Source organism: Chanodichthys erythropterus, chromosome 10 (genome assembly GCF_024489055.1).
Source record: "Chanodichthys erythropterus isolate Z2021 chromosome 10, ASM2448905v1, whole genome shotgun sequence".
Taxonomy (NCBI): Eukaryota; Metazoa; Chordata; class Actinopteri; order Cypriniformes; family Xenocyprididae; genus Chanodichthys; species Chanodichthys erythropterus.
This window is the reverse complement of record NC_090230.1, coordinates 25,519,604-25,545,724: the sequence shown is the minus strand read 5'-3', so window position 1 is coordinate 25,545,724 and position 26,121 is coordinate 25,519,604. Positions and strand designations below refer to the sequence as shown.

The 26,121-nt window shown below is 41.8% G+C and overlaps 3 protein-coding genes across 3 annotated transcripts in view; 2 read left to right on the top strand and 1 right to left on the bottom strand.

The window, feature by feature from the left end:
• The window catches only part of LOC137028049 (uncharacterized), a 36,497-nt gene extending 33,816 nt beyond the window's left edge, over positions 1–2,681 (top strand). The window contains exons 4-5 of the mRNA XM_067396759.1: positions 1,410–1,718; positions 2,089–2,681. Coding sequence (XP_067252860.1) covers positions 1,410–1,718; positions 2,089–2,096 — 317 coding nt within the window. The 3' untranslated portion in view covers positions 2,097–2,681. The remainder of the gene's footprint in view (positions 1–1,409; positions 1,719–2,088) is intronic.
• A 3,993-nt stretch (positions 2,682–6,674) lies between these two features.
• LOC137028051 (uncharacterized) lies at positions 6,675–16,004 on the top strand. The gene is made up of 5 exons (XM_067396761.1): positions 6,675–6,807; positions 7,009–7,323; positions 13,632–13,928; positions 14,122–14,439; positions 14,831–16,004. The coding sequence occupies exons 1-5, from the start codon at positions 6,759–6,761 to the stop codon at positions 14,836–14,838; spliced, it is 987 nt and encodes a 328-aa protein (XP_067252862.1). The 5' UTR covers positions 6,675–6,758; the 3' UTR covers positions 14,839–16,004.
• A 1,746-nt stretch (positions 16,005–17,750) lies between these two features.
• Positions 17,751–23,323, bottom strand: LOC137028058 (uncharacterized). Its single transcript, XM_067396775.1, has 5 exons — positions 23,149–23,323; positions 20,470–20,775; positions 19,118–19,255; positions 18,962–18,987; positions 17,751–18,675 (listed from the first exon to the last, which is right to left on the bottom strand). The coding sequence occupies exons 1-5, from the start codon at positions 23,195–23,197 to the stop codon at positions 18,592–18,594; spliced, it is 603 nt and encodes a 200-aa protein (XP_067252876.1). The 5' UTR covers positions 23,198–23,323; the 3' UTR covers positions 17,751–18,591.
• Positions 23,324–26,121: the final 2,798 nt, after the last annotated feature.

Below are 26,121 nucleotides of genomic sequence, written 5' to 3'. Positions count from 1 at the left end.
GACCTGTTGCCATGGCAACAATATTTCAAATATCAAAAATCCTGTCATAGGTCTACATCTGCTGTGTATTGACATTACACTGATGAAGTTTGAAGCAAATCAGGTAAAAATAAGAGGGTGATCTCAAAACATTTCAAAAAGTGATACACTTCCTGCTGCCAGTTGGTGGCGCTATAACTTTGACTCACAATAGTCACATCCATGTGATCAGACTCCTATAACGAACACACTCGTGAAGTTTCATAAAGATCAATATATGTATTAAGACGTTATAACACATTTCCTGTTTCCTTTTTCTCGCCATAAATTCGTTGCCTCGCCACGGCCAAACCGTTCGAGATATCAAAAATCCCCTGGCAATTTTTAATCATCAGTGTCTTGACTTCATGCTGACCGAGTTTGGTGGCGATCGGATTAATCGTCTAGGAGGAGTATATCAAATTCCAGAGCATGCGTTTTTCAAACAACCCTTAATAGCTGACTTCCTGTTGGCGTGGCGATTAACTTAGAGCGCGAAAGTTGTTCGGCCCGATGAGGTCTATATGTGTACCGAGTTTCATACTAATACGTGCAAGCATGTTTAATATATGGACCAAATTTTCAGACTTTTTTCAAGGGGGCGCTGTCGAGCCCCCCTGCCACGCCCGGGTACCAGCCTCTCCGGCGTCCTAATGGCCGCGGATTCCAATGTGTGTGCCAATTTTCAAGAGTTTTTGAGCATGTTAAGGCCCCCAAAAAGCCCCGGAAGACGTAAAAAAAAAAAAAAAAATAAAAAATAATAATAATCCTTAGAAGAACAAGAGGGCCCTGCGCGCTTAATTCGCTTGGGCCCTAATAATCCTTAGAAGAACAAGAGGGCCCTGCGCGAATTTTCGCTTGGGCCCTAATAATAATAATCCTTAGAAGAACAAGAGGGCCCTGCGCGAATTTTCGCTTGGGCCCTAATAATCCTTAGAAGAACAAGAGGGCCCTGCGCGAATTTTCGCTTGGGCCCTAATAATAATAATCCTTAGAAGAACAAGAGGGCCCTGCGCGAATTTTCGCTTGGGCCCTAATAATCCTTAGAAGAACAAGAGGGCCCTGCGCGAATTTTCGCTTGGGCCCTAATAATAATAATCCTTAGAAGAACAAGAGGGCCCTGCGCGAATTTTCGCTTGGGCCCTAATAATAATAATAATAATAATAATAATAAACGGAGCAATTCCAATAGGGTCCTCACACCATCGGTGCTCGGGCCCTAATAAAAGGGAAAACGTACAATTACAATAGGGGCTACAGCCCCTTCGGGGCTTGGCCCCTAATTAAATGTCTGTTTTGTTTGCAGATATTATTCATTTTAAATTTCAGACTGTTGACTTCAGTTATTTAAAAGTCTCAATCTTGTTGTGTTTGTGTGTTTGGTGATTCAGATGAAGTGAAAGTGTCAGTGAAGGAGGGAGATTCAGTCGCTCTAAAAACTGATCTTACTGAAATGAAGGATCGGAACATCTGTCTGTGGACGTTTGGACCGAACAAATCACTCATAGCTAAACTCAATAGAAAGCTCCGTGAGATCTTCCTATATAATGGTCCTGATGGGAGATTCAGAGACAGACTGAATCTGGATCAAACTGGATCTCTGACCATCACAAACATCACAACTGAACATGCTGGACTGTATGAACGGACCATCAGCGGAAACAGAGAGATCAGATACAGATTCAGTGTTTCTGTCTCTGGTGAGTCACGATTACGGTATCGTTTGTGCTGCCAGCTTCATAAGTATTTATTTAATAAGTATTTATAAAACAATACCACTCTTGCAGTTATTGAAGCACTTTCTTTACACATTATTGTTTATATTTAGTCTTTCATTTGGTCATTTTTGTTTTTCCTCTCTCACAGTGCAATCTTGCTAAATTTATTTATTTATTTATTGAGTTGATCTCTGTCATAATCTGCTCATTTGACACTTATAATGATGTTCAAGTCCAGTTCATTATCAGTCATCATGATGGATTTCTGTCTGTATTATATTTCATGAATCAGGTTTTGCATCTGTAACATTAAGTTTATTTTTCTCCTTTTGTGTTTGTGTTTGTCTGACAGGAATCTGAGGTGACGGAGGAGACGTACACGTGTTTCAGATCAGAACAATGATCAAACTCTGTGATTCTGTTTCTCACTAATGAACAACTGCATCTGCCTTTACAATCTATTACTGTTTCAAATATAATCTGATTTGTTTTCTCATTTATATTTCCACACAGTGATCTTTAATGAGTTTATTGTGATCCTGTATGATAATTACTGTAGATTATCAATGGATGCTTTAATTAGGCCTATTTAGTATAACATTTTTTTTCTCTATATATGTAGCTGTCTGCATGCATGAATGAAGTTTTCTCCATCTTGGAAACATTTAGGATAATGTAAATCAACAAAATATATCACACTGTTCTAGTGGATTTTGGATATTTTAACCCAAAAATCCTGCATATTGTGCCTTTAAATAATAGTTACAACTTTTGATTTGAATAATGTATTATTACATGTTGAAATTAACTAAGATTATTAAATGCTTTAGAAGTCATTTCCTTTGTCAGTTTATGTTTACTAATGAATTAAGTAATGAAGCTTTACTGTAAAGTGTTACTGAAGAATAATAAAGAATAAAAACATTTTCACTCAATATCTAGAGCATGTTGCAGTCCAGATTAAAATATAAAAATAATGACATTTTTATATAAAAATGACATGTTTCCTGTAAACGGTGTGTAATGGGTTTGAGATACGTTTTCTCTTGTTTGGTGGGTGTCAAAAAAAGTCAGCACAATCAGCATCAACATGTATATAAACCACGCGGTATTAAAGAGACAGCGCACACAATGTTTATTTACATTAAAGGCAAAATAACTTAAATAATAAAAGCTCAAGTATAGATCTGGAACTTCTTTAAGTCTGTTTAAATATCATTTAGTAATTTCAATGTCTTCTGGTCCATATCCTTTCATTAGGAAGGTGTGCTAGACACTGATTAATGTAATGCAAAAATATTATTTTTATTACAATATCATAGTCAAGTCACCTTTATTTATATAGCGCTTTTTACAATGTAGATTGTATCAAAGCAGCTTTACATTGATAACTGGTACATTATTTTGGCTGCACAGCTGCTCTTAAAGAATAGTGTCAATGCAGGCAGATCAAAAGCACTGTTGAATATCAAATGTTAAGTCAAATATCAAGTGTCCCCAACTAAGCAAGCCAAAGGCGACAGCGGCAAGGAACCCAAACTCCAACAGGTGACATCAGGTGACAAATAGGTGTTAAAATGGAGAAAAAACCTTGGGAGAAACCAGGCTTAGTTGGGGAGCCAGTTCCCCTCTGGCAAACAGTGATTTGTTACGAATCAGGTTGCTATCATAAGTCTGATAGGATCACAACATTCAAATTATTTATTTCAGTTCCATCCAGTTGAGGATCGTATTCATCACGCCGGTATACATTTCTTACATTCACAACATAAGAAAAATAAGAAAAAGAAAACATACTCTTTTTGATAATTTATATAAAGTTTTAACTTTGCATTTATGAATTGAGTTATTAACTTACTTTTCTTTCTTTTTTTAAGTAACCATTTTTCCCTTATACTTATTCCTATTTGTAATCACTCTGGGTTACATAAGCAGAACAGCTTAACCAGATTTGGTTGTAACATCTGACTGTTCCAAACAAGTGGTCACGATGGAAATGATTGTCCCTTGGGAAAAGTTTGTAATCAACAACTGTTTTGTAAAGCAGTCATAATTTATGTAACACACAAACAATAGTATGTTTCAATGATAGCACTGTATTTTGTCACAAGAACAGCATGAATGTTTTGTATGTTAATTATAACTGATCAACAAAATAGATATATTTACAACATCTGTCATCAAAGCAATTTCTCTGACTTCGTCAATGTCTTTTACATCAGACATTACAGATACTTAGTGGTCCAGTTCTGATGCTCAAGTGTCACTGTTGGCTCTTTAACTTCCGGCCTTCTGCAAACATATTATGGTACTTTAATGGTTTAGGAGAGTCAAACACTTACAGCACCTTTAAAGTAAAGATATGCATGTCGTATTTAGAAAAGAGACTAAAGTTGAACTAGAGGAGCAAATGAAGAAAGAAACCAACAACAGAAGCTTGCAAAAAAACAGTAAAAGGAATGTTAATAGATGATTTATGTATTGAACCATACATGTAATGATGATATTGTGTGTGTGACTTTATTACCAGAGTCTTACTACCCCTTTCCACCATCACGAACCGGGTGCTAGTTCGAAGTTGGTTCAACTGATGAGCCTTCTAAGAACCGGTTTGCCTTTCCACGGGCTAGAGAGCAGCACAGAGCCAGGTCTTGCGTCACTGTATACTCATATTTCACAGCAAAGCTAGCGCTGCAGCGACAAACACAAACACCAGGCTTGTTCCTGATGCATCGGCTTTCCGCAAAATGATCGGCGCATGACATCGAAGCTCCGCAAGAATTATCCAAAAGCACAAGGAGTCATTATGCTCTACAAACGCTCCCGCGAATCCGCGGCACCCGCCGATTCGGTCCGCGCTGCTCAGATGCATCTCGAACAAGCCTTCTATCAACAATCGCGGATGTTTCACTACTTTTGATGCTCATGGCTTTGCGAACCTACATCGGCATCCAAACACGGCTTGCCGTAATTTGTATACAGACGGAGATTATAATCGAGCTGCTATTAGCTCGATTAGCTTCTATTTCCAAAATGGCGGTCTTAAATTTCTTGTTGGTCACGGTAACCCCGCCCCCAGCCCCTTACCCAAACGGTTCTTACTTCTAGCCCAGCAATGGCTGTTTCTCAATATGCATTCTTCAGCGATCTTGCGTCCTTGTGTTCTTGCTCTTCATCAACAACCGTCGAAGTTTGTTCCATTACTCAAGAACGCAAGAACAGAGTTCGTAATCACTTATGAGATTCCCGCTATTACGCTTTCAAATACGGTTTTAAAAGCAAACCGTTTGTTTTGCTTAATTTTAATAAAGTGATAACCTGAGCTAGCCTGCAGTATTTTTATTGGAATATAAAGAATCTTAACATTGACAAAGCAACACAAAGGCTACTCATTTTCATAAATACACACAGTGAAATAAAAAGATATAAAATTGTATGAAAACAATGTCTATAATAATATGAAAGAAAGCTTCTAACAGGTTATGACATTTGTTTGTGATGTTATGTTGTAATTATTGTGCATTATTTAGCCATTTATATTATGCTGGGACAGTTAGTTGAGCAACAAGATCGTAGCACATCTCAATTCTCAAATGATGCGTTCTCTGTTCTCGCGTCCTTCCGAGTTCATTCTTTCAAGGTCGCCTGGCAAGACCGGACTCCACGAGAACGCAAGTCCGTTCTCTGCGTTCTTGGAATTGAGAAACAGCCAATGTTTTGGTGCTACTTACGAACCACTTTTCCTGGTTTCTGAGCTGGTGCTTTGGTGCTTTGTGTGTTGAAAAACAAAGAACTGATTTTAAACTAGGCTCTGGCTCTGAACCAGCACTTTCATTTTGATTTTTGTTTTTATTTGATTATAATTCTTTTCATTTTTCGTTTCTTTATTGTGGCAGTGTGTTGTCATTCTTTGTAAATATTGTACATATAATATTCTCTTTGATACTGAAGTGGTAGGGGTTGGGTGCCTTTTTCTTTTGATACATTTTTTTCTCCTGTGTTGAATTAGCCAAGAAGTTAGGTGTAACGAAGCGGGAGTCATGGTAAGATCCAAATGCAAGCTTTATTAAGAATGTCGTACAGGCAGGGTCAATCAGGAGCAGACGAGAACAGCAAGGGACAGGCAGGATCGTAATCAGGGTGCAGGCAATGGTCAGGACAGGCGGATATCATTCGCAGAACAGTATACAAGGCAAGGGTCAGGACAGGCAGCAACGGGTCAAAAAACAGGAACAGGCAAGATCAATCACAGGCAGACAGAAAACAAGGAAATGCTCAGAATTGTCACAAGGAATCAAGACTTTGCAAACTGGTGGTGTGAGTGTGAGTCCTTTATAGTCCTGTTAACGTACTGCAGCTGGGTGTGGTGATTAGTGAGGAGTGTGTGCATGGCTGTATGTGGCGACAGGTGATTGGTGTGGCGTGAACATGTGACTGGCAGGGAGGATTGTGGGTAATGTAGTCCGGGAACTGACAGGAACAGACGGTGATCGTGACATTAGGTAAGGACCACTGTATTTTTCTTTTCTTTTTAGTTTAGTTAGGAATAATACGAGTTTAGTTAGTGGCCATTTTGTTTATTGTTTTGTCCTTGCCCAGCCCTGAAAAAAATGCTTCATTTGTTTTCTTGACTCTGTGACGAAACTAAACAGAAAAATTAAAAAAAAAAAAAAAGAAATAGTTGAAACTGATTTTTGCAGGACATTTTTATTTATGCTGCTTCCCTGACCTAGACCAGGGTCATAACACAAGCCTGTTTATTTCTGCTCGATTTCCTCTAAACTTTGACTTAAACAGCTTCAGCTGACCTGTGTTCTGATCGCCTGAACTTTACTTTTCTGTTTTTGAGTTTGAAAGTCCAGGATCAACAAAAGCTTGTTGATTTTCGTGATGTAAAAGAGGATGAACGTCTGAGAGTAAACTGTTATAGAGGTCAGATGAGGATTCACACACAACCAGATAAATATCACAGTCCAGTCAAGTTTCAGACATTTTAAGTGTTGCTACTGAACCGATGAGGAAATGTTTCTCAGATTAGTTTTGCTCTGTTTGTGTTTGTGGCGTCTGGATGGTGAGTTTAAATGTGTTTTTATGACTTCAGTTGTTTCTGTTCTGGTACCATGTGATAAACTTAAATTAGTCAGAGAGGATCAACATTCACTGTTATTCTCTTTTAGAAATACTGTAATTGAACTGTGATTTTTCTGTGAGATTAAATCTGGCAAATTACATCTAATTAGTTCAAATTCTCTTTAATCTGTCTCTTCTTCAGGTGTGTTTGGTATTCGAGGTGAAGTGAAGTATGTGAATGTGATGGGGGGAAATTCAGTCACTCTAAACTCTGATCTTACTGAAATGAAGGATGATGATCTGATTCTGTGGAGGTTTGAAAACACTTTAATAGCTGAAATCAATAAACAAGACGAAAGAATCACTGTATATGATGATGTTCTTGATGGGAGATTCAGACACAGACTGAAACTGGACAATCAAACTGGATCTCTGACCATCACAAACATCATAATGAAACATGCTGGACGTTATAGACTATACATGAACTATAAGAGTGTTGATTTCCTTCTCGCTGGTGAGTTAAATATCAGTTTCAACATTTTATGTTTCAATCACCAGAGATTAGGAATTTTTTTGTTCCCATTCAGTCGGTCACGTTCGACGTACGTCGGACAGACCGACGAATAGGAATCTCGCTAGAGAGGCCAATCTACTTCGAGTGTAACTAAAACGAGCTAATGCACATTGGCATGCAATCATATGCATCAGCTGCTCGCCTCGCAGTGCGGGTATATAATGAGCACCAGGTGCGTTGCATCTTCAGCTTTTCGCTTCGGAGCCGAACGGTGTTTGTTCCTGTTCTCTGCAAGCGAGTGTCTGCTAGAAGACGAGTCAAGCTTTTTGGTTGAACTTCTCTTTTTTTCCGAGTGCGGGCGAACAGCACAGCAGCGGGGTCGAAGTCCTCTCTTTTCTGTTTTTGTTTCGTTTACCGTTTTTGAGCAAATAGCTGTTTGACAGCGTCAGAAGGCTGTTCTCACGGCCGGTACGGTGCGCTTTGAGCGCTGAAAAGCCGTTTTTACAGCTGGTAAGAGTGAACGCCTTCAAAGAGAGAGAAAGCACATGACAGGCTGCACACAATCCCTGTCTGTTGCGGTGGCCGTTCCCCTGCGTGCTTCAGCACTTCTAAAAGAGTAAAGTCCCTGAAAGAGCTTACACCAGTAGATTCGCGTCTTTTTAAAGACGACATCCTACTTGTGTTTCTGGATGCGATCGTTCCTGTCCTCACTGACGGCCACGATCACCGTTTCACATGTCTGGGCGCGTGCTGAAATGATGTTCGTGAGTGTTCATGTTTTCATATGAGAACATGATCACGTCGACACGCCGGTCGTGACTCTTCTTTCTCCGGGAAGCTTGAGTCCCCTCTGTTGTTGGCCAGCTGCCGCTTGTGTGTAAAAGCACAGCCGCGGGTCTGCCCGACACTCTGGGAGACCGTGGAGATCAACGAGAGCAAACCTCTCGCTCCTCTGCGTGTCGTGTGCCGTCAAGCTGCCGGGCTGCAGCGCAGGTTGTCACGGCAACCCAGCGCTCGCTCTGCGCTCTAGATGCGCGGTTCCCTTGCGTAATCTCCATTGTAGCGCCCTCTCTGGTGCACCAGAAGAGGTCTACTTTGCTGATATGGCTTGGGTGACATGAGGTTGAGGGGTTCCTTCGGGGAACCAACCCCCTAGGGCCCCTCCCTCTCTAGCACATTGCAAGCTGTGCAGTTTCTGGATTGGATTGCTGGTCCTTTTCATAGGGGAACCTAGCATTTCATTCAGAGCTCCAACTGAGGGACAGACGTCGATTGCAGCATCGGAGAGAGTGCTGTTATGCTCTGGAAATGAGGGTGACGCTGCCCACTGTAATGGTGTGTGCTTATGCTGACTCAGATTCAGAGTTTACAGCCATGCTTTCCTGGGTCTTCCAGATGTGCATGGAAAACTTGGCAGTATGGGGGTATATTGGTGCCATAAATATGGAATGCCAAAGGTGCCAATCTGCATAAGTTTTTCCTCTCTCACTACCCTCTTGGATGGGGTGGCTGTACACAGACCACACCCACCCTGCATGTGAGGCCAAGGCACTCTTTTTGCATGAGGGTAGTTCTGTGCTGGGGTTGAGCTGCGCTTGATGACTAACCGTGATCAAAGTCACGGGGCAGACCCTCAGCCAGACGATGTCCACCTCCGTGGTCCAGAAGTGCCCCCTGGCTTACCTTGTGAGGTGTGAGAGGTTGTCAAGCTAAATGCTTTCTCAATGCTCCCATCTTACGAGGTGGCCTTTCGGTGACACTGTCGAGGACTGAGCCCAGCGGTTCTCCTCAGTTAGTAGCGGATCGGGGAGCTTCCCATGACAAACCATTGAGTTCCTCTTGGGCCGCCCCTCAGTCTGCTTGTCGCCAAGGGGGTCGTCCCCTGCAAGAAACTCCGGCCCAGCAGGCTCTGCTGTATCCATTGCGGGGAGATGACGCCTCCCGTCTCTGCAGCTGTTTAAGTGGTTGGTGAGAATCACCCCTGAGACGGGCGACCCAGAGATGGGTGGGGCTGCTCTTCCACCCCTGGAGGAGGGCCGGGTGGTAAATCCTTTTATTGGGTTTGTTTCTGTTCCGCCACTGACCCAAGAGGCAGCGGTACCCAAATTTAAAAGAGCAGTTCCTCCATTTCCAGGTCTGAAGAGGGTTTGGAGAGCAGTGGGAGGAGAAAAACCTCACCACTCTCATCCCCCTCTTCTGTCGCCAGCGGACAGCAGCGAGCAGCGGGCAGCCAAAGCCTCGACTGCTCCCTCTGTCCATCCGTGGAGCCAGGTAAGTGTTGCCTAGCACACTGTGACGCCGCTTCAGGCCGCCTCACAAAGAGAGCCCCCAAGCCGCATCCCTGTTCCACCTCGCTGCCCTGCTGCGGGTACACCGGTGGTCCCTTTGGTCCCGCTTGTACGGTCTCTGCGAGCCGGGTTAGCGCTCCCCAGTCCGTCTCACTGGCTCCTTCGGACCATCAGGGTTGGCTTTGCGATTCAGTTCGCCCGGCTTCCCCCCCAAGTTCAGGGACGTCCTCTTCACTTCAGTGAAAGATGCCGATGCCCCTGTCCTGCGTGCGGAGATCGCAGTCCTACTGGCGAAGGACGCGATAGAGCCGGTCCCTCCAGCCGATTTGAGGTCGGGATTCTACAGCCCCTACTTCATTGTACCCAAGAAAAGCGCGGGTTACGACCAATCTTGGACCTGCGAGTTTTGAATCGGAGCCTCCCCAAGCTACCATTCAAAATGCTCACGCAGAAACGCATTTTCGAGTGCATCCGTCCCCGAGATTGGTTTGCAGCGATCGACCTGAAGGACACGTACTTCCATGTTTCGATTCTTCCGCGACACAGGCCATTCCTGAGATTCGCGTTCGAAGGTCGAGCATATCAGTACAGAGTCCTACCCTTCGGGCTGGCCCTGTAAACTCCCCGCGTCTTCACGAAAGTCGTGGAGGGAGCCCTTGTTCCCATGAGAGAACAGGGTGTTCGCATTTTCAACTATCTAGATGACTGGCTCATTCTAGCACAGTCTCGGGATCAGTTGTGTGAACACAGGGACTTGGTGCTCAGTCACCTCAGCCAGTTGGGGCTTCGGGCCTCTTTTATCGGTATGGAGTTGGATTCGGTCGAACAGATAGCACGCCTCACAGAGGAACGTGCTCGGCCGGTGTTGAACTGCCTGAATACGTTCAACGGCAGGACAGCGGTCCCACTGAAGTTCTTTCAGAGGCTCCTGGGGCATATGGCGGCTGCAGCGGCTGTAACACTGCTCGGTCTGCTTCATATGACACCGCTTCAGCACTGGCTTCACGGCCGAGTTCCGAGATGGGCGTGGCAGTGCGGCACGTTCCGGGTGCCAATCACTCAGGAGTGCCGCCAAACCTTCAGTCCGTGGTCGGACCCTTTGTTTCTCCGGGCAGGAGTGCCCCTAGAACAAGTGTCCCGGCATGCTGTGGTTTTCACAGATGCTTCTGCCATTGGCTGGGGTGCCACGTACAACGGGCATGCAGTCTCAGGGGTTTGGACGGGACCCCATCTGCATTTGCACATCAATTGCCTCGAGTTGCTGGCAGTACGCCTTGCTCTGAGCCGCCTCAAAGGCCTGCTTCGGGGCAAGCATGTACTGGTCCGTACGGACAACACTGCGATCGCTGCGTACATCAACCGTCAAGGTGGTCTACGCTCCCGTCGCATGTCGCAACTCGCCCGCCATCTCCTCCTGTGGAGTCGGAAGCATCTGAGGTCGCTTCGTGCCATTCATGTTCCCGGTGTGCTCAACCGTGTGGCCGACGAGCTATCACGAGCTGCGCTGCCAGGAGAGTGGCGACTCCACCCCCCCAGGTGGTTCGGCTGATCTGGAGAGAATTCGGAGAGGCTCAGGTAGACCTGTTTGCCTCACCAGAAACCTCCCACTGCCAGTTGTTTTACTCTCTGACCGAGGGGACACTCGGGACAGATGCACTGGCTCACAGCTGGCCCCGGGGCCTGCGCAAATATGCGTTTCCCCCAGTGAGCCTACTTGCACAGACCCTGTGCTAAGTCAGGGAGGACGAGGAGCAGATCTTGTTAGTTGCGCCTTACTGGCCCAACCTGACCTGGTTCCCAGAACTCTTACTCCTCACGACAGCCCCTCCCTGGCCCATCCCTCTGAGGAAAGACCTTCTTTCTCAGAGACGGGGCACTCTTTGGCACCCGCGTCCAGACCTCTGGAAACTCCATGTCTGGTCCCTTGGACGGGATGCAGAGGTTCTAGGTGACTTACCCCCTGAGGTACTTAACACCATCACTTCGGCACGTGCACTGTCTACGAGACGTGCTTATGCCTCAAAGTGGAACTTGTTCGTCGAGTGGTGCTCTTCTCGCCGGGAAGACCCCCGAAGATGCTTGATCAGAGTCGTGCTTTCCTTCTTGCAGTAGGGTTGGAGCGTAGGCTGTCCCCCCTCCACCCTCAAAGTCCATACTGCTGCTATATCCGCTTACCACGACCACTTAGATGGCAAATCTGTTGGTCAGCACGACCTGGTCATCAGGTTCCTTAGGGGGGCGAGACGGTTAAATCCTCCTCGTCCCCTCTCCATACCCTCTTGGGACCTCACTCTGGTGCTGAGAGCACTTCAGATTGCTCCCTTTGAGCCTTTGCTGTCAGCAGACTTAAAGATTCTGTCTATGAAGACTTTGCTGCTGGTGGCATTGGCCTCCATCAAGAGGGTAGGAGACCTGCAGTCATTTTTGGTCGACGAATCGTGCCTGGAGTTCGGGCCGGGTGATAGCCACGTGGTACTAAGACCCCGGCCTGACTATGTGCCCAAGGTTCCTACCACTCCCTTCAGGGACCAGGTGGTGAGCCTGCAAGCGCTGCCCTCGGAGGAGGCAGACCCAGCCCTGGCTTTACTCTGTCTAGTCCGCGCTTTGCGACTGTACATAGACAGAACCTAAAGCCTCAGGACCTCAGACCAGCTCTTGTCTGTTATGGAGGCCAGCAGAAGGGAATGTCTGTCTCCAAGCAGAGGATGGCCCACTGGATAGTGGATGCCATCGCCCTGGCTTACCAAGCTCAGGGCGTGCCCTGCCCGCTCAGGTTGCATGCTCACTCCACGAGAGGTGTCGCATCCTCCTGGGCGCTGGCTCGTGGCGCCTTGCTGACAGACATTTGTAGAGCTGCGGGCTGGGCGTCACCTAACACGTTCGCTAGATACTATAGCCTTCGTGTCGAGCCGGTCTCCTCCCGTGTTCTCGCCACAGGTCAGAGGCACGGAGAGGCCCCGGCTTAGTGTCGGCTTGCTGCGCTACATGCGCTTCTTTTCTCCAGAGAGTCCCTACAAGGCAGACCCTGTCGAGTCCTCCGATATCCAACGTGGCGGAGCGTCTGGCGCCAGGTCTATACTCCGTTGTATCCTTGAGAACCGGGTTTAGGCTGGGTTCCATATGTGTGACCCTACGGGGATCCCATATGGTTGGTTCCACGGTTGCTCCTAAACGAAGCCCGTGTCTTTCCCTCTGGGAGAACCTACCCTTCATCGGGTTGGAGTCACCCCAGCTCTTCCATATGTAGCACAGCCCTACAGGGTTAGTCCATATGTACTTCTCCACATAACTCCTTCGGGGAAGGATGTGGCTTCCGCAGCGTTCCTTTCCCAGCGAAGGGTACGCTTTCCCAGCGTTATCCAATAGTCTCACTGAATGGGTTTTGGGGAACAGCAGTGATCGACTCTCTCTGTGTTAGCCCTGTCCCACCATCCTCAGGCAAGGGGGTTCAGGTGGCTTACAACAGAGCGCTGGAAGGGGGCAGCTCCTGTGGCGCTTTGGTAAGGATTCCTATTCGTCGGTCTGTCCGACGTACGTCGAACGTGACCGACTGAATGGGAACGTCTCGGTTACAAAGGTAACCCTCGTTCCCTGAAGGAGGGAACGGAGACGTACGTCCCGTCGCCACAGTCGCTGTACCCGGCTGATGCTGCCGCCTATCCGGTTCGGCTCCTCAGAGAAAACCTGAAGATGCAACGCACCTGCTGCTCATTATATACCCGCGCTGCGAGGCGAGCAGCTGATGCATATGATTGCATGCCAATGTGCATTGGCTCGTTTTAGTTACACTCGAAGTAGATTGGCCTCTCTAGCGAGATTCCTATTCGTCGGTCTGTCCGACGTACGTCTCCGTTCCCTTCTTCAGGGAACGAGGGTTACCTTTGTAACCGAGACGTTATTTTTGTTATTATTATTATCATCATCATTATTTAAATATAAAATAATTTTCTTTTATAAACAACGTTATGTAAAAGTCTCTCTTTGCTTCAGTTTCTGTTTGTTCTCTATTTGTTGATACAGTTAAAATATCAGTGAAGGAGGGAGATTCAATCACTCTAAACTCTGATCTTACTGAAATGAAGGATGATGATGTGATTCAGTGGAGATTTGAAAATACTTTAATAGCTGAAATCAATAAACAGGACGACAGATTCACTGTATATGATGATGTTCTTGATGGGAGATTCAGAGACAGACTGAAACTGGACAATCAAACTGGATCTCTGACCATCACAGACATCACAATGAAACATGCTGGAGATTATAAATTACAGATCAACTATATGAGGGCTGAATCATTCTTTCTCACTGTTATTGGTGAGTTAAAAAAAAATGTTTACACCTGTTTTTAATGACAAAATTAAAATTAATTCATGCACCATTTTGTATTTATTTTTTATTTTCTGATATTGTTTTTTTATTTTAAATTTTAAACTATTTAGTAAACCATTATAATTGGTTTATCTGTGACAAACCCTATTTCTTTTTGTTCTGCATGTGTGTTTGACAGATAAAGTGGAGTCAGTGTCAGTGACGGACGGATATTCAGTCACTCTAAACATTGATCTTACTGAAATACAGACAGATGATCTGATCCTGTGGACGTTTGGACCGAACAAATCACTCATAGCTAAACTCAATAGAAAGTCCAGTAAGATCTCTATATATGATGATGTTCTTGATGGGAGATTCAGAGACAGACTGAAACTGGATCATCAGACTGGATCTCTGACCATCACAAACACCAGAACTACAGACTCTGGACTGTATGAAGGGACCATCGAAGGAAAGAAAGAGATCAGATACAGATTCAGTGTTTCTGTCTCTGGTGAGTCACGATTACAGTGTCGTTTGTGCTGCCAGCTTCACAATAATAAAGTATTTTTACACAAATATTTATTTAATAAGTATTTATAAAACAATACCACTCTTGCAATTATTGAAGCACTTTCTTTACACATTATTGTTTATATTTAGTCTTTCATTTGGTCATTTTTGTTTTTCCTCTCTCACAGTGCAATCTTGCTAAATTTATTTATTTATTTATTGAGTTGATCTCTGTCATAATCTGCTCATTTGACACTAATAATGATGTTCAAGTCCAGTTCATTATCAGTCATCATGATGGATTTCTGTCTGTATTATATTTCATGAATCAGGTTTTGCATCTGTAACATTAAGTTTATTTTTCTCCTTTTGTGTTTGTGTTTGTCTGACAGGAATCTGAGGTGACGGAGGAGACGTACACGTGTTTCAGATCAGAACAATGATCAAACTCTGTGATTCTGTTTCTCACTAATGAACAACTGCATCTGCCTTTACAATCTATTACTGTTTCAAATATAATCTTTGTTTTCTCATTTATATTTCCACAAAGTGATCTTTAATGAGTTTATTGTGATCCTGTATGATAATTACTGTAGATTATCAAATAATGCTTCAATTAGGCCTATTTAGTATAACATGATTATTTTTTTCTCTATATGTAGCTGTCTGCATGCATGAATGAAGTTTTCTCCATCTTGGAAACATTTAGGATAATGTAAATCAACAAAATATATCACACTGTTCTAGTGGATTTTGGATATTTTAACCCAAAATCCTGCAAATCATGCCTTTAAATAATATAATTACAACTTTTGATTTTAATAATGTATTATTACATGTTGAAATTAACTAAGATTATTAAATGCTTTAGAAGTCATTTCCATTGTCAGTTTATGTTTACTAATGAATTAGTTTATGAAGCCTTAGTGCAAAGTGTTACTTAAGAATAAGAATAATAAAGAATAAAAACATTTTCACTCAATATTTAGGGCATGTTGCAGTCCAGCTTAAAATATAAAAATGTTTTAGTTTGAAAATAAAAAGCCTATTAAGTTTTTGAGTATTTGGTGCTGCGATGAACACCATTGCGAATTCAAAAATCTGAATGGCTGTTTGAAACAGCAGTGTTCAGCTGCTTTCCTAAATGACGCACGTACACTATGCATGTCACAGAGACAATACTGACACACTCACACACTACATTTCCCATCGGCCTGTACCTTGGCACTGATTACCCCACCCAGCTGAAGCTCATTATCTGGCCTATAAACTGCCTTCGGACCAATCCTCTTTGTGAGGTGTTGTATTACTACGGTTTGCATTTCTGAGTGTTCTTTATTGTTTTATGCCTTCCTGTTGTGATCCTATACTAAGCTCAACCTACCACTATGAAGGAACTGCAATGGTTCCTGGGATTTGCAAATTTCTGCAGACCTTTCATCAGAAACTTCAGTGTTGTGGCCAATCCTCTAACGTCTATGGTGAAGACGGGTTCATGACTTGTGATCCAGTCCTTCCAACAATTGAAACAATGCGTCATCTCAGCCCCCATTCTGCATCATCCTAACCCTGAACTCCCCTTCGTGGTAGAGGTGGATGCCTCCAACTCCGGTCTTGGCGCCATTCTCTCTCAGAGACAAGGTATTCCTCCCAAACTCTATCCGTATTCCTATCACTCCACAAAACTGAACACAGCAGAGAGAAATTATGTTGTAGGTGACAGAGAGCTCTTGGCCATGAAAACAGCATTTGAGGAGTGGCACCACTGGTTAGAAGGATCTACTCATCCTTCTGTGGTACTAACAGATCACAAGAACCTGGAGTACTTGAGAACAGCCAAGATGGTGATTGTTCTTCTCACTAATTAATTTCACAGTCACATACCGCCCAGGATCCAAGAACACAAAAGCAGGTGTTCTGTCCAGACAGTATAAGGTAATCACTCCTCCCAACTTCCTGAGACCATTATACCATCCAGCCTAATTGTTGCTCTCATTCAGTGGGATATTATGACAGAGATAGAACAAGCCAATGCTCAGATCGAAATTCCAGTAGAATTCCCTCCTGACAAAGTCTTCATTCCTGAATTCTCCGCAAGCACTTATTGGAACAGGTCCATAGTTTGCCCTCCTCCGGGCATCTGGGAATCACTGCACAATCCATCTGCTACAGAACCGGTTTTGGTGGTCAACCCTATGCAAAGATTCCTCACTATTTGTAAACCAATGCCAGATTTGCAATGTTCACAACCGTCATGTCAACTACCCACCGGCCTACTTCAACCTCTACCTCTGCCACAATGCCCCTGGTCACACATTGCCATTGACTTTGTCACCTCCAGCAGACACACCACCATTCTAACCGTCACTGACAGATTCTCCAAAGCCTGTCGTCTGATACCACTAACCAAACTGCTATGCAGACCGCCGAGCACTAGTATCACTGGGTGTTCTGAATCTACGGCTTACCAGAAGACATAGTCTCCAACAGACGGGTCCAGTTCACCTCTAGACTCTGGTCAGCGTTCTTCCAAGCACTTAATATAAACTTGAGTCTGACATCCGGGTACCAACCTCAATCCAACGGTGAGATTAAAGAACCAGGAACTAATCTGATTCCTCCGATCATACCACCAGAACGATTGGGACCGTTACTTAATGTGGGCTGAATATGCACAATTCCCTACATAAGGTCACTACTGAACACCATTCCAGTGTATCCTGGGATTTCAACCTCCTCTATTCCCGTGGTCACGAGAACCCAGAATGTCCCTGCAGTCAAACACAGAAGTGAAGCAACCTGGAATAGGGCCCACATCCATCTCCAGCACGCCGTTCGCAGACAGAGAACAGGCTGACCGTCCTCGTCGTCCTGGTCCAGAATACCGTCCTGGGCAGTGGGTGTGGCTATCTACCCGAGACTTGCGTCTCAGGCTTCCCTGCAAAAAGCTCAGTCCAAGGTATGTGGGACCATTTCAGATAGTACGTCGGAATTTCATTACGTCTTTTCCTGCCTAATCGTTATTGTATCTCTCCCACCTTCCATGTATCCCTGCTCAAGCCCGCTGATGGTCCCAGCGAGGAGGGGGAGGAGGTGTCCGGTGAGCAGGGCCCCCTACCCATCATGGTGGAAGGCGAGGAGGCCTATCGAGTTTGTGAACTGCTGGACTCCAGGCGCCGAGGAAGGAATCTCCAATATCTGGTTGACTGGGAGGTACGGTCCAGTGGAACATTCTTGGGTCAATGCAGATGGCATACTTGACCCTAATCTTGTGGAGGAATTCCACCGAACCCAGAGTACATACTGCCTTCAGACCAATCCTCTTTGTGTGGACTACAGTTTGCATTTCTGAGTGTTCTTTATTGTTTTTGCCTTCCAGTTGTGACCCTGTTTGATTCCCGTTTACGATTCTCTGCTGCCTGCCCATTGGAAAATTTGCTTTGTTTCTGACCTGTGATTGTTCTCTGCCAGTGGACATGCACCATTATGAATGCCTGCACATTTGACTTTTGCTTTCAAATTAGCGGCAATTGCTTGAATGGTGGGTTCATTATTATCCTTATGAAAAGCACAATAACTTTGAACTTTGAAACCAAATCTTCCGCCATTGTCTTGTCAGTCAGGAGTAAGGTGAAATGGGTGAAGTGAGGTGAAATCTGACTCCTGCTGATCACTGGTAACACTGACTATCGCAGCAAGCCTGTACAAACTTAAAAAAAAAATAATAGCAAACAAACTCACATCTGAACCTTAATGAGAGAATACAACCTGTTTTAATAGCATTTTCTGTATCAGATGAACATACAAAGATCCCCTGCTTTTCCCAGAAAACAGTGGGATTACAAAACATATTGCAATCAGAATGCACAGGAAACAATTGATTATATAGACTGATAATTTGTAATATTTCAACATTGTTCTGAAAATATGTAGAAAAAAATTGTGAAATCCATATCTAGTTCTGGTTGTCTGCATGAAACAAAATGTACAGTTGGTGCAAAACACTCTTGCTATGTAGTAAAAATACTTAAGTATCTGCAAAATACATTTTAACATCAATTATGCCTGGTCAAGCAGAGTATATAAGCAGTGTATAAGACGATATAAGCAAATAAGACTTTTACTGTTCATCCCTCTAAATATCACAGATGTTTTATGGACGATTAAAGGACGTTGGATAAGCAGAAGTAATCACTAAAGCATCGTTCTGATGAAGGGGCCAGGCTTCTACGTCAGTCTGAAAGAAAATGTTTGAGAGTTACACAAAAATATGAATCTTCAGTCTGACAAAAAAACATGTTTTAATGCAATGTCAAATGTCATTGTTTTATAAAATGGCACACAAAAATAAAATTGCATCAGTGTCTGTTTGCAATTGAAAATCCAACATTCATCTATGCATCTAAAATGACAGTATAGCTTTTTGTTATATGTTATTTCATTTATGGCTTTGCATCTGTGCCTTCTTTGCAGTGTAAAACTGATCTTACAGACCGACACATTCAGTGCTCATAGTATCTTACCTGATCATTGCGACGTATCAAGATTTCTGTTTGAACACCAAAAAAACTCAATTAGACACACATTAGTTCATTAGAATAAAAATACATAACTCCACATCTTTATTTAACATCTTTTAGTACATATTGTTTGCTAAATCGTCTGTGTGCAATACTTGCCATTCTGAATTCCTTGTGCGAGTCGTCTGCACCTGAGGTACCACACAGCACCCATTACACATACTTTTACAATCACAAAAACAACAATGATAGCAACAGTTCCAGCATCCAATCCAGCATCTGGTTCTCTTTCAGTACCTGACAGAATCACAGAAAGCCATTATTAGAAGAGATCAACTGATTATTAAACCTTAACTTAATTAAACAAAATAGTTCAATCAAATATTTTTTTTTTTTAGAATTTTCTTTTCTTTCAACGTCAAAAAACTGACACATTTTGAGTAATTGTTACAATGTTACAATGTTACATTGTCTGTTTCTTTTAATTTCAATGAAGAATTTAACTGAAACTGGGCGAGGATATATATTTCTTTGACACTTGAAACTGGGCTAGTACATGCTAATAGAATACTTTTCATGCACCAAAAACAAAAAAAACACTGACTTTTTTCATCAATATCTAGTGATGGGCGATTTCAAAACACTGCCTTGTGAAGCTTTACGAATCTTTTGTTTCGAATCAGAGGTTTGGAGTGCTTATCAAACTGCCAATGTCACATGATTTCAGTAAATCAAGTGTTTCAAAATTTCAATGGTTCACCACTGGGGGGCATGTGATACATGCTCAGATTCGTAAAGATTCATAAAGCTAAATATTGTTGAATAAAGTCTTTCTTTAGTTTTTTTGCCATACAAAAAGTATTCTGGTCGCTTCATAACATTAAGGTTGAACCACTGAACTGTTTTAAACATGTTTTAGTACCTTTTTAGACATCTGAAAGTGTTAACTGTCTTGCTGTCTATGGAGGCCTCACTGAGCCATCAGATTTTATCAAAAAGATCTTAATTTGTGTTCTGAAGATGAACAAAGGCCTTACAGGTGTGGAACGACATGAGGGTAATTAATGACAGATATTTTAGAAACTTTAAGCTAATGATATGTCAATGTTATCAAAGCATTGTGTCGCCAATTAGCATTTACTGAATTATTTGGCAAAACTCAGAGCCTCAGTAGTGCATTAATACTGTATGTTCAACTTCTAACAACCATCTATAAAAGCAGTTTGATCTGTATACATAAATTCTGTTTATTTAATTTATTAGCTAATCATTTCATTAAAAATTGAATGTCAGAGTTCAGTAATGCAATAGGACGATCAGATGAGGGCTCCGTCCTCTACCCTCTTTCAATATTAATGAGATATTAGCATCATATCATGACAATTTTTGAGTTTTAAGAGAATGAGTGAACAGACTCAAAAGAAGAAACGCCAGGCATTCTGCATTTCTGCCACAGTGAAAACAAATACACTGCAAAGGAAAATGTACTGAATGTACTGAAGTAAACTTACCAGTCGCGGTAAGAGTGAAGAGCCTTTCAGTGCTGATGTCATCGTTGATGATCTCTACACTATATTCTCCAGAGTCTGTGATTCTGCTGTTTGTGATGGTCAGAGATCCAGTCTGATCGTCCAGCTTCAGTCTGTCTCTGAATCTCTCAGTACTATTATCACACTGAACATCTGGACAGGTATAGCTGAGATATCCGTTGATCTGAGCGATGATAATGCCATTAAAATACCATGTAATCATATCGCTTGGTTCTGTTAGATGAGTATTTAAAGTAACATCTTCTCCCAGCAGTTGAGCAGGAACACCTGAAACACAAGCCAACAGCTGCTGAAAACAAAACGGCATCTAAGAAGTGAATGTCTTGTGAATGTTTTTTTCCCAAACGGACCTCTCTCATAGATTATGAAATGCTTCATTCGGATCATATTACATTACATTAAGAAATTAAATTAGATAATTACGCTCTTTTTTTCTAAGACTCAAATAATACAACGGCATGTTTTTCCTAAAAATATTCATCTAAGCAATGTATCTCAGCTCTCCTTTGAACGCAAACTGAACTGAATTTGTCATGGTTATAATGGGAATTGCATTGGTTTTAATAGAAACTGTCACTGTGGGTTTCTACTGGTAATTTGCTGTTTTCTATTGGCGGCATTTAAAACCAGAAAATCCTAAAGAATATGGTCTACGCTACAGGACAGTGGTGCCAAAAATAACCCCAATCAAACCACTAAACCTATTCAAAACTCTACATACACTGTTAACAATGTTAATGTGAAACAGTGTATTTAGTTCAATAATTGCATCCCTTTCCCAGTAACTCCATTAGGACTTCTCTTGTATAACTGCACTCTCAAAAAAATATTGTAAACAAACAATATCAAACTGTATTTCTACAGTCTAATATGAAGGTACCCAGCATGCAGTGCGGCATGAATAGATTATGCTGTGGAGTTTCTTGATTCTTGTTGGTTTTATCAGTTTTATCTTATCTGTATTTTTTGGTTCACTTTTTGTAGTTTGTGTTGTTTATTTCAAAATGTTCAGAATTGATCTTTTTTATCATTATTATTTGTTGAGTGTCACCATTGTTGTCGAGTATTGATATCTCTGCATCATTAGGTGATGGAAGAAAAAGTCTTGTGTTGCAAGATGATGTCACACCTATCAAAGATAAATATCATATCTTCAAAATAAGATATTGGTAAATTCTTATGCTAAAATAATAGAATAGCTTGAGTACCTTAAAATCAGCCAACTAGCTTATTTTATATTGTAGCTTTGTTTTAACAAATGTTTTCATTTGTCACTTTTCTGGCTTGATCAGAAATTTGAATATGATTATACAAGGTCCATGATCCCAATCAACCAGAACACTGATCCCAATTGTGGTGACTTCTAAACAATTACAGTACTAAACAATATAATTCCTTACAGTGGCATGATTAAAGGCAACTTTATCATGTCAAACATGAATTTACAGTAAAACAAGGGTAGTAAATTACTGTTATTCTCCTCAACCACCACTAGTGTGCAGCATTAGAACAAGAACAAGTTATAAAAAGTGCAAATCGACAGTGAAAAATGCTACCTATGAGATTGTGCTTTATTAATGTCTACACTTACCCCAACCCTAAACCTACCCTTGCACCAATGCAAATACAGTCATTTTGTGTTATTTATCTTGACAAAAAAGATGTAATATTGGTGTGCGCATGTGCATGGGTAGGCAATCTGACAGGTAGGATGAAATGTAAGGACACCACCGGCAAGGAGGAAAAAGTGGCTGAAATAAATAAACAAATGTAATTTCCTGATATTTTGTGATGTAAAACCACTCCCACATAACCACAGGTGAAAAAATTGTGAGCCTCCAGGGACCTGTAATTCTTCATGTTGCTCTGCAAATAGATGCCTGTGTGTTATAGCACATTGTCAAGTACGTCGCCATTCTGGCCATTCCGTTGGGTCGTTTGTACAGACAACCTGACCCAACACGGCTGTTTTTAAATGTATCTGGCTCTATCAAGGGGCAGAAGTGATTCTAGTTATGTTATTCTGGTTTAACACCATACTTTTCCACTCAGGGGGAAAGGATTGTTTTCCCCCATGCCAAAGCCACACCCCCAGCTATGACACAACACCAACCAAGCCTATGCATTAATTTCATTGTACATTTCTGGCTACATCAATTTATTGTAAAATAATACTCTTTAATTCCTGGCAATTATTTACAGTGTATGCCACCCTCATATCTAAAGAAAAATGCAATCACTGTTATTCGTTATGCGTAATTTCAACTTGAAAATCACTAGAAGTCTGTAATATAATACTTCTCTACTGCATGAAGTGATGGTGTATTCAAGGTCTGTTGATCAGATTGTGCTATGATATCAAAGATTAACATGTCGTTTCTCAGCGTATAATGCTACATTTAGATTTTAATTTGCCACTTAAACCGCAGGACTGTGTTTCTCAAAAGCATATAGCCTAATTCTTAAGCCATTGGTACAATTTAGGCTGTTTACAATTGTGTCCCAGCGCTCACAGAAATGCATATAAAACCATAACAATGAATGTTAAAATTGTTTACAAACACATTTCATTTATCAATGACTTAAAACAGTAATAATGACTTCAAAATTAATCAAAAAAGAGATAATAAGTAGTCTTACCATGGTCGAGTAAAAACAACATCACTGCAAGAAAATTAAAGAGCTTCATTTTCACAACCTTTTCCCTTAAGAAAAATGAATTCCGATTCAGATTTATTGATTGTGCCTCACTGGAGACTGAGTTCTTTCACTAGTTAAAGTAAACATAAGCTGAAGCCTCGACTGTAGTGTGAGATACTCATCTATATGTTGCATTTACTTCCTACACAAAAATGTGGTTTGATCTGTTGGGTGAACAAACAGGTTTGAACACGTAGTATTACTGGAAGTGTATTGTTCCTTCCTGTTTGTGAGTGTGTGTCAGTAGTGTCTGCATTACTAGCATGCAGTTGAAATAGTGTTTATATAGGTTCAACTTTTTCCTTGGCTTTTACAAAGTTAAAGAAAACTAAGAGACAGTCTGAAGATCTTCTTCTTAGAGCACAAGGAACACAATTATTGTCTCTTACTGAGCACTGTAAAAAAACCTTGGTTTTACTCCAAAAAATTGAGGCAACTATTCACATCTGACTTCTAAGTATTTTGAACTCATCTAATTTGAGTAGACTTTAGACAAATAGACTTTACATGTCTTCAACATGCACCCTTAAAGGGGACCTATTATGCCCCATTTTACAAGATGTAAAGTAAGTATCTGATGTCCCCAGAGTGTGTATGTGAAGTTTTAGCTCAAAATACACCACAGATAATTTTTCATAGCATGTTAAAATTGCCACTTTTTGTGGTTGAGCAAAAACACGCCGTTTCAGTGTGGTCCCTTTAAATGCAAATGAGCTGCTGTGATTGGCCTAAGAGGGCGGAGCTTCAAGAGCTTGTTCTCCCCTGTCAGGATTCAGTGAGGACGCGCTATAATGTCAGAAACTGCGAATATTTGCTGCATTCAGATGTAACAGGTATAGTTTAGTTCAATTACGGTTATAACTTATATTGTCATCTTGTTTTTATCCACCATATTAGTACAGGCCTGTTGAACCATCTGAATGATGGCCAAAAATGTACAGATGAGTTTTATAACATTTATTGTACTTAACACAAAAGATGAAGCGTCTGTTTTCACTTTAGAAAATCTCTGTAAGATCTTAATAAAACACTGCAAGTGTGCATTAAAATATTATCCATAATCTCTCTGTTATCCTTGTATTATCATCACCAACAAACATAGCGAAGAACACAGAAACTCTCGTTACAACTAACAGTAAACAAATGCCTTTCCGGTGCTTAATAAACAATTTATATCCGTAAATAAACTCTGATGAACTGTAATAAAGTGCTCTCACCTTCATTACTGCTGTATCCAGTATCACTCTGGAGACTGTAAGCTAGATGTCGAACAGTTTGTACTTGTATCTCCTTGAGTGGCATATTTCTACCACAGTCTTTGTTTTGTATTGTCCCTTTGTATTGATATTCGTTCACAAAGCAGTCCGGTTTGAAATGATTCACACAGATAATAAACGAATTTCGACAGAACTGAGGGAGGATTTTCCTGGAAAACCAAGTTAATCCACCTCGTTTAGGGAGTAAATGGAGAGAGCTCAATGGATTAATCCATCCAGCTACAGAACACCGAAAACGCTTGGGATCATTCTCATCAGTGCAGCAATGGTGGACTCGCTGTGAACAACGTGCTCAGGGCGGGTCTATGTTCAAACTTAAGTGTCTGTCAACATCTGTGGGCGGGGCCTGTGGCTTTTGTGACCTCACATTGCCAGGCAGCCGGAAACGGCTTGTTCTGAGACACTGCTTATGGGGATTAAAAAAAAAGAGTGGGTGGATTTTTATCACTATAGGGTGGTTGTGTATACACACTGCCAACACACATTACAACACCATGCAAAAGTGAATTTTGCATAATTGGTCCCCCTAGTCACTGAAATAAGGTAATAAAACCCATATTGAATATTTGTTCACAAGACTTTTGTATAATGTATGTTGTGAATATTTGAATCAGATTAACTTGATGTAGCTACATTAAAATTACAATCAATAAATCAGTTTCATTCTGTGATCACTCATTATTGATTATAATTAATTCTAAGAGAAGGGTATTTTTCATGGCCACAGAAAAATAATTCTTTCTTAGCATTTACTGACCATTTAAGTGACACTTCTGAGCAAACAGGGAGTCAGAAACAAATATGTATTGTGCAGTAGTTTTATTAAATCACAAACACATAACGAAACTAACAAACACATACATACAAATCATGCATATATAGAAAATGAGAACTGATGGAGTGGAACTGGAAGTGGGAACAGGGCATGACGCCATGGAGAAAAGAAAAAAACATCAGTATAACAAAGCTCCTTTGTTAACAAAGGAGGTTCATAACTTTAACTAGCAGCAATTTAGTATATCGTCTGATACTTGCATTAGGCCTCAGTGGTTGAAGAGCGTCCCAATATACTGTGTCCGTAGAAAGTCCTAAGAATTCGGTCAGATGGTGCTGAAGTTGCAATCGATGCCTTCTGAATTGAAGGCCTGGCAGACCCACAGGTAACAACCCGCAGATACAGTTTCAGTCGGATCAGGCAAGAGGATAGAGAGGGAGGAGCAGTGTGCTCTGGCTTTTAACATCTGTTGCTGGTCTCTCCTTCTCTGGGTCATTGGGCCAATCTTACTTGAGATTCCGAAAGGAAAGTTTACAGTCCTTTGTTTTCTAGCATGATATTAGAATAAGACATTGGATTGGATGCTTGAGAGAAGAACCCTCTAGATTATTGTAATACTAAAGTGTCAGGGTTAGCAACATGTAACATAAATTACCAAATGGAAAACAAAAGTTGGAGTCCATCGATACCAAACATGTAACCCATGTGATTTTAGTTAACCATACAGTAGTATGCAACTCTGAAACATTAATACAAAGAAGTTCAAAAGAGAGAATTAATACAAACCCTATAAAAGGAAAATTAAGAGGGAGGGAAATCAGATACATATTTATACATTTATCACGTAGTTATCTATAGAAT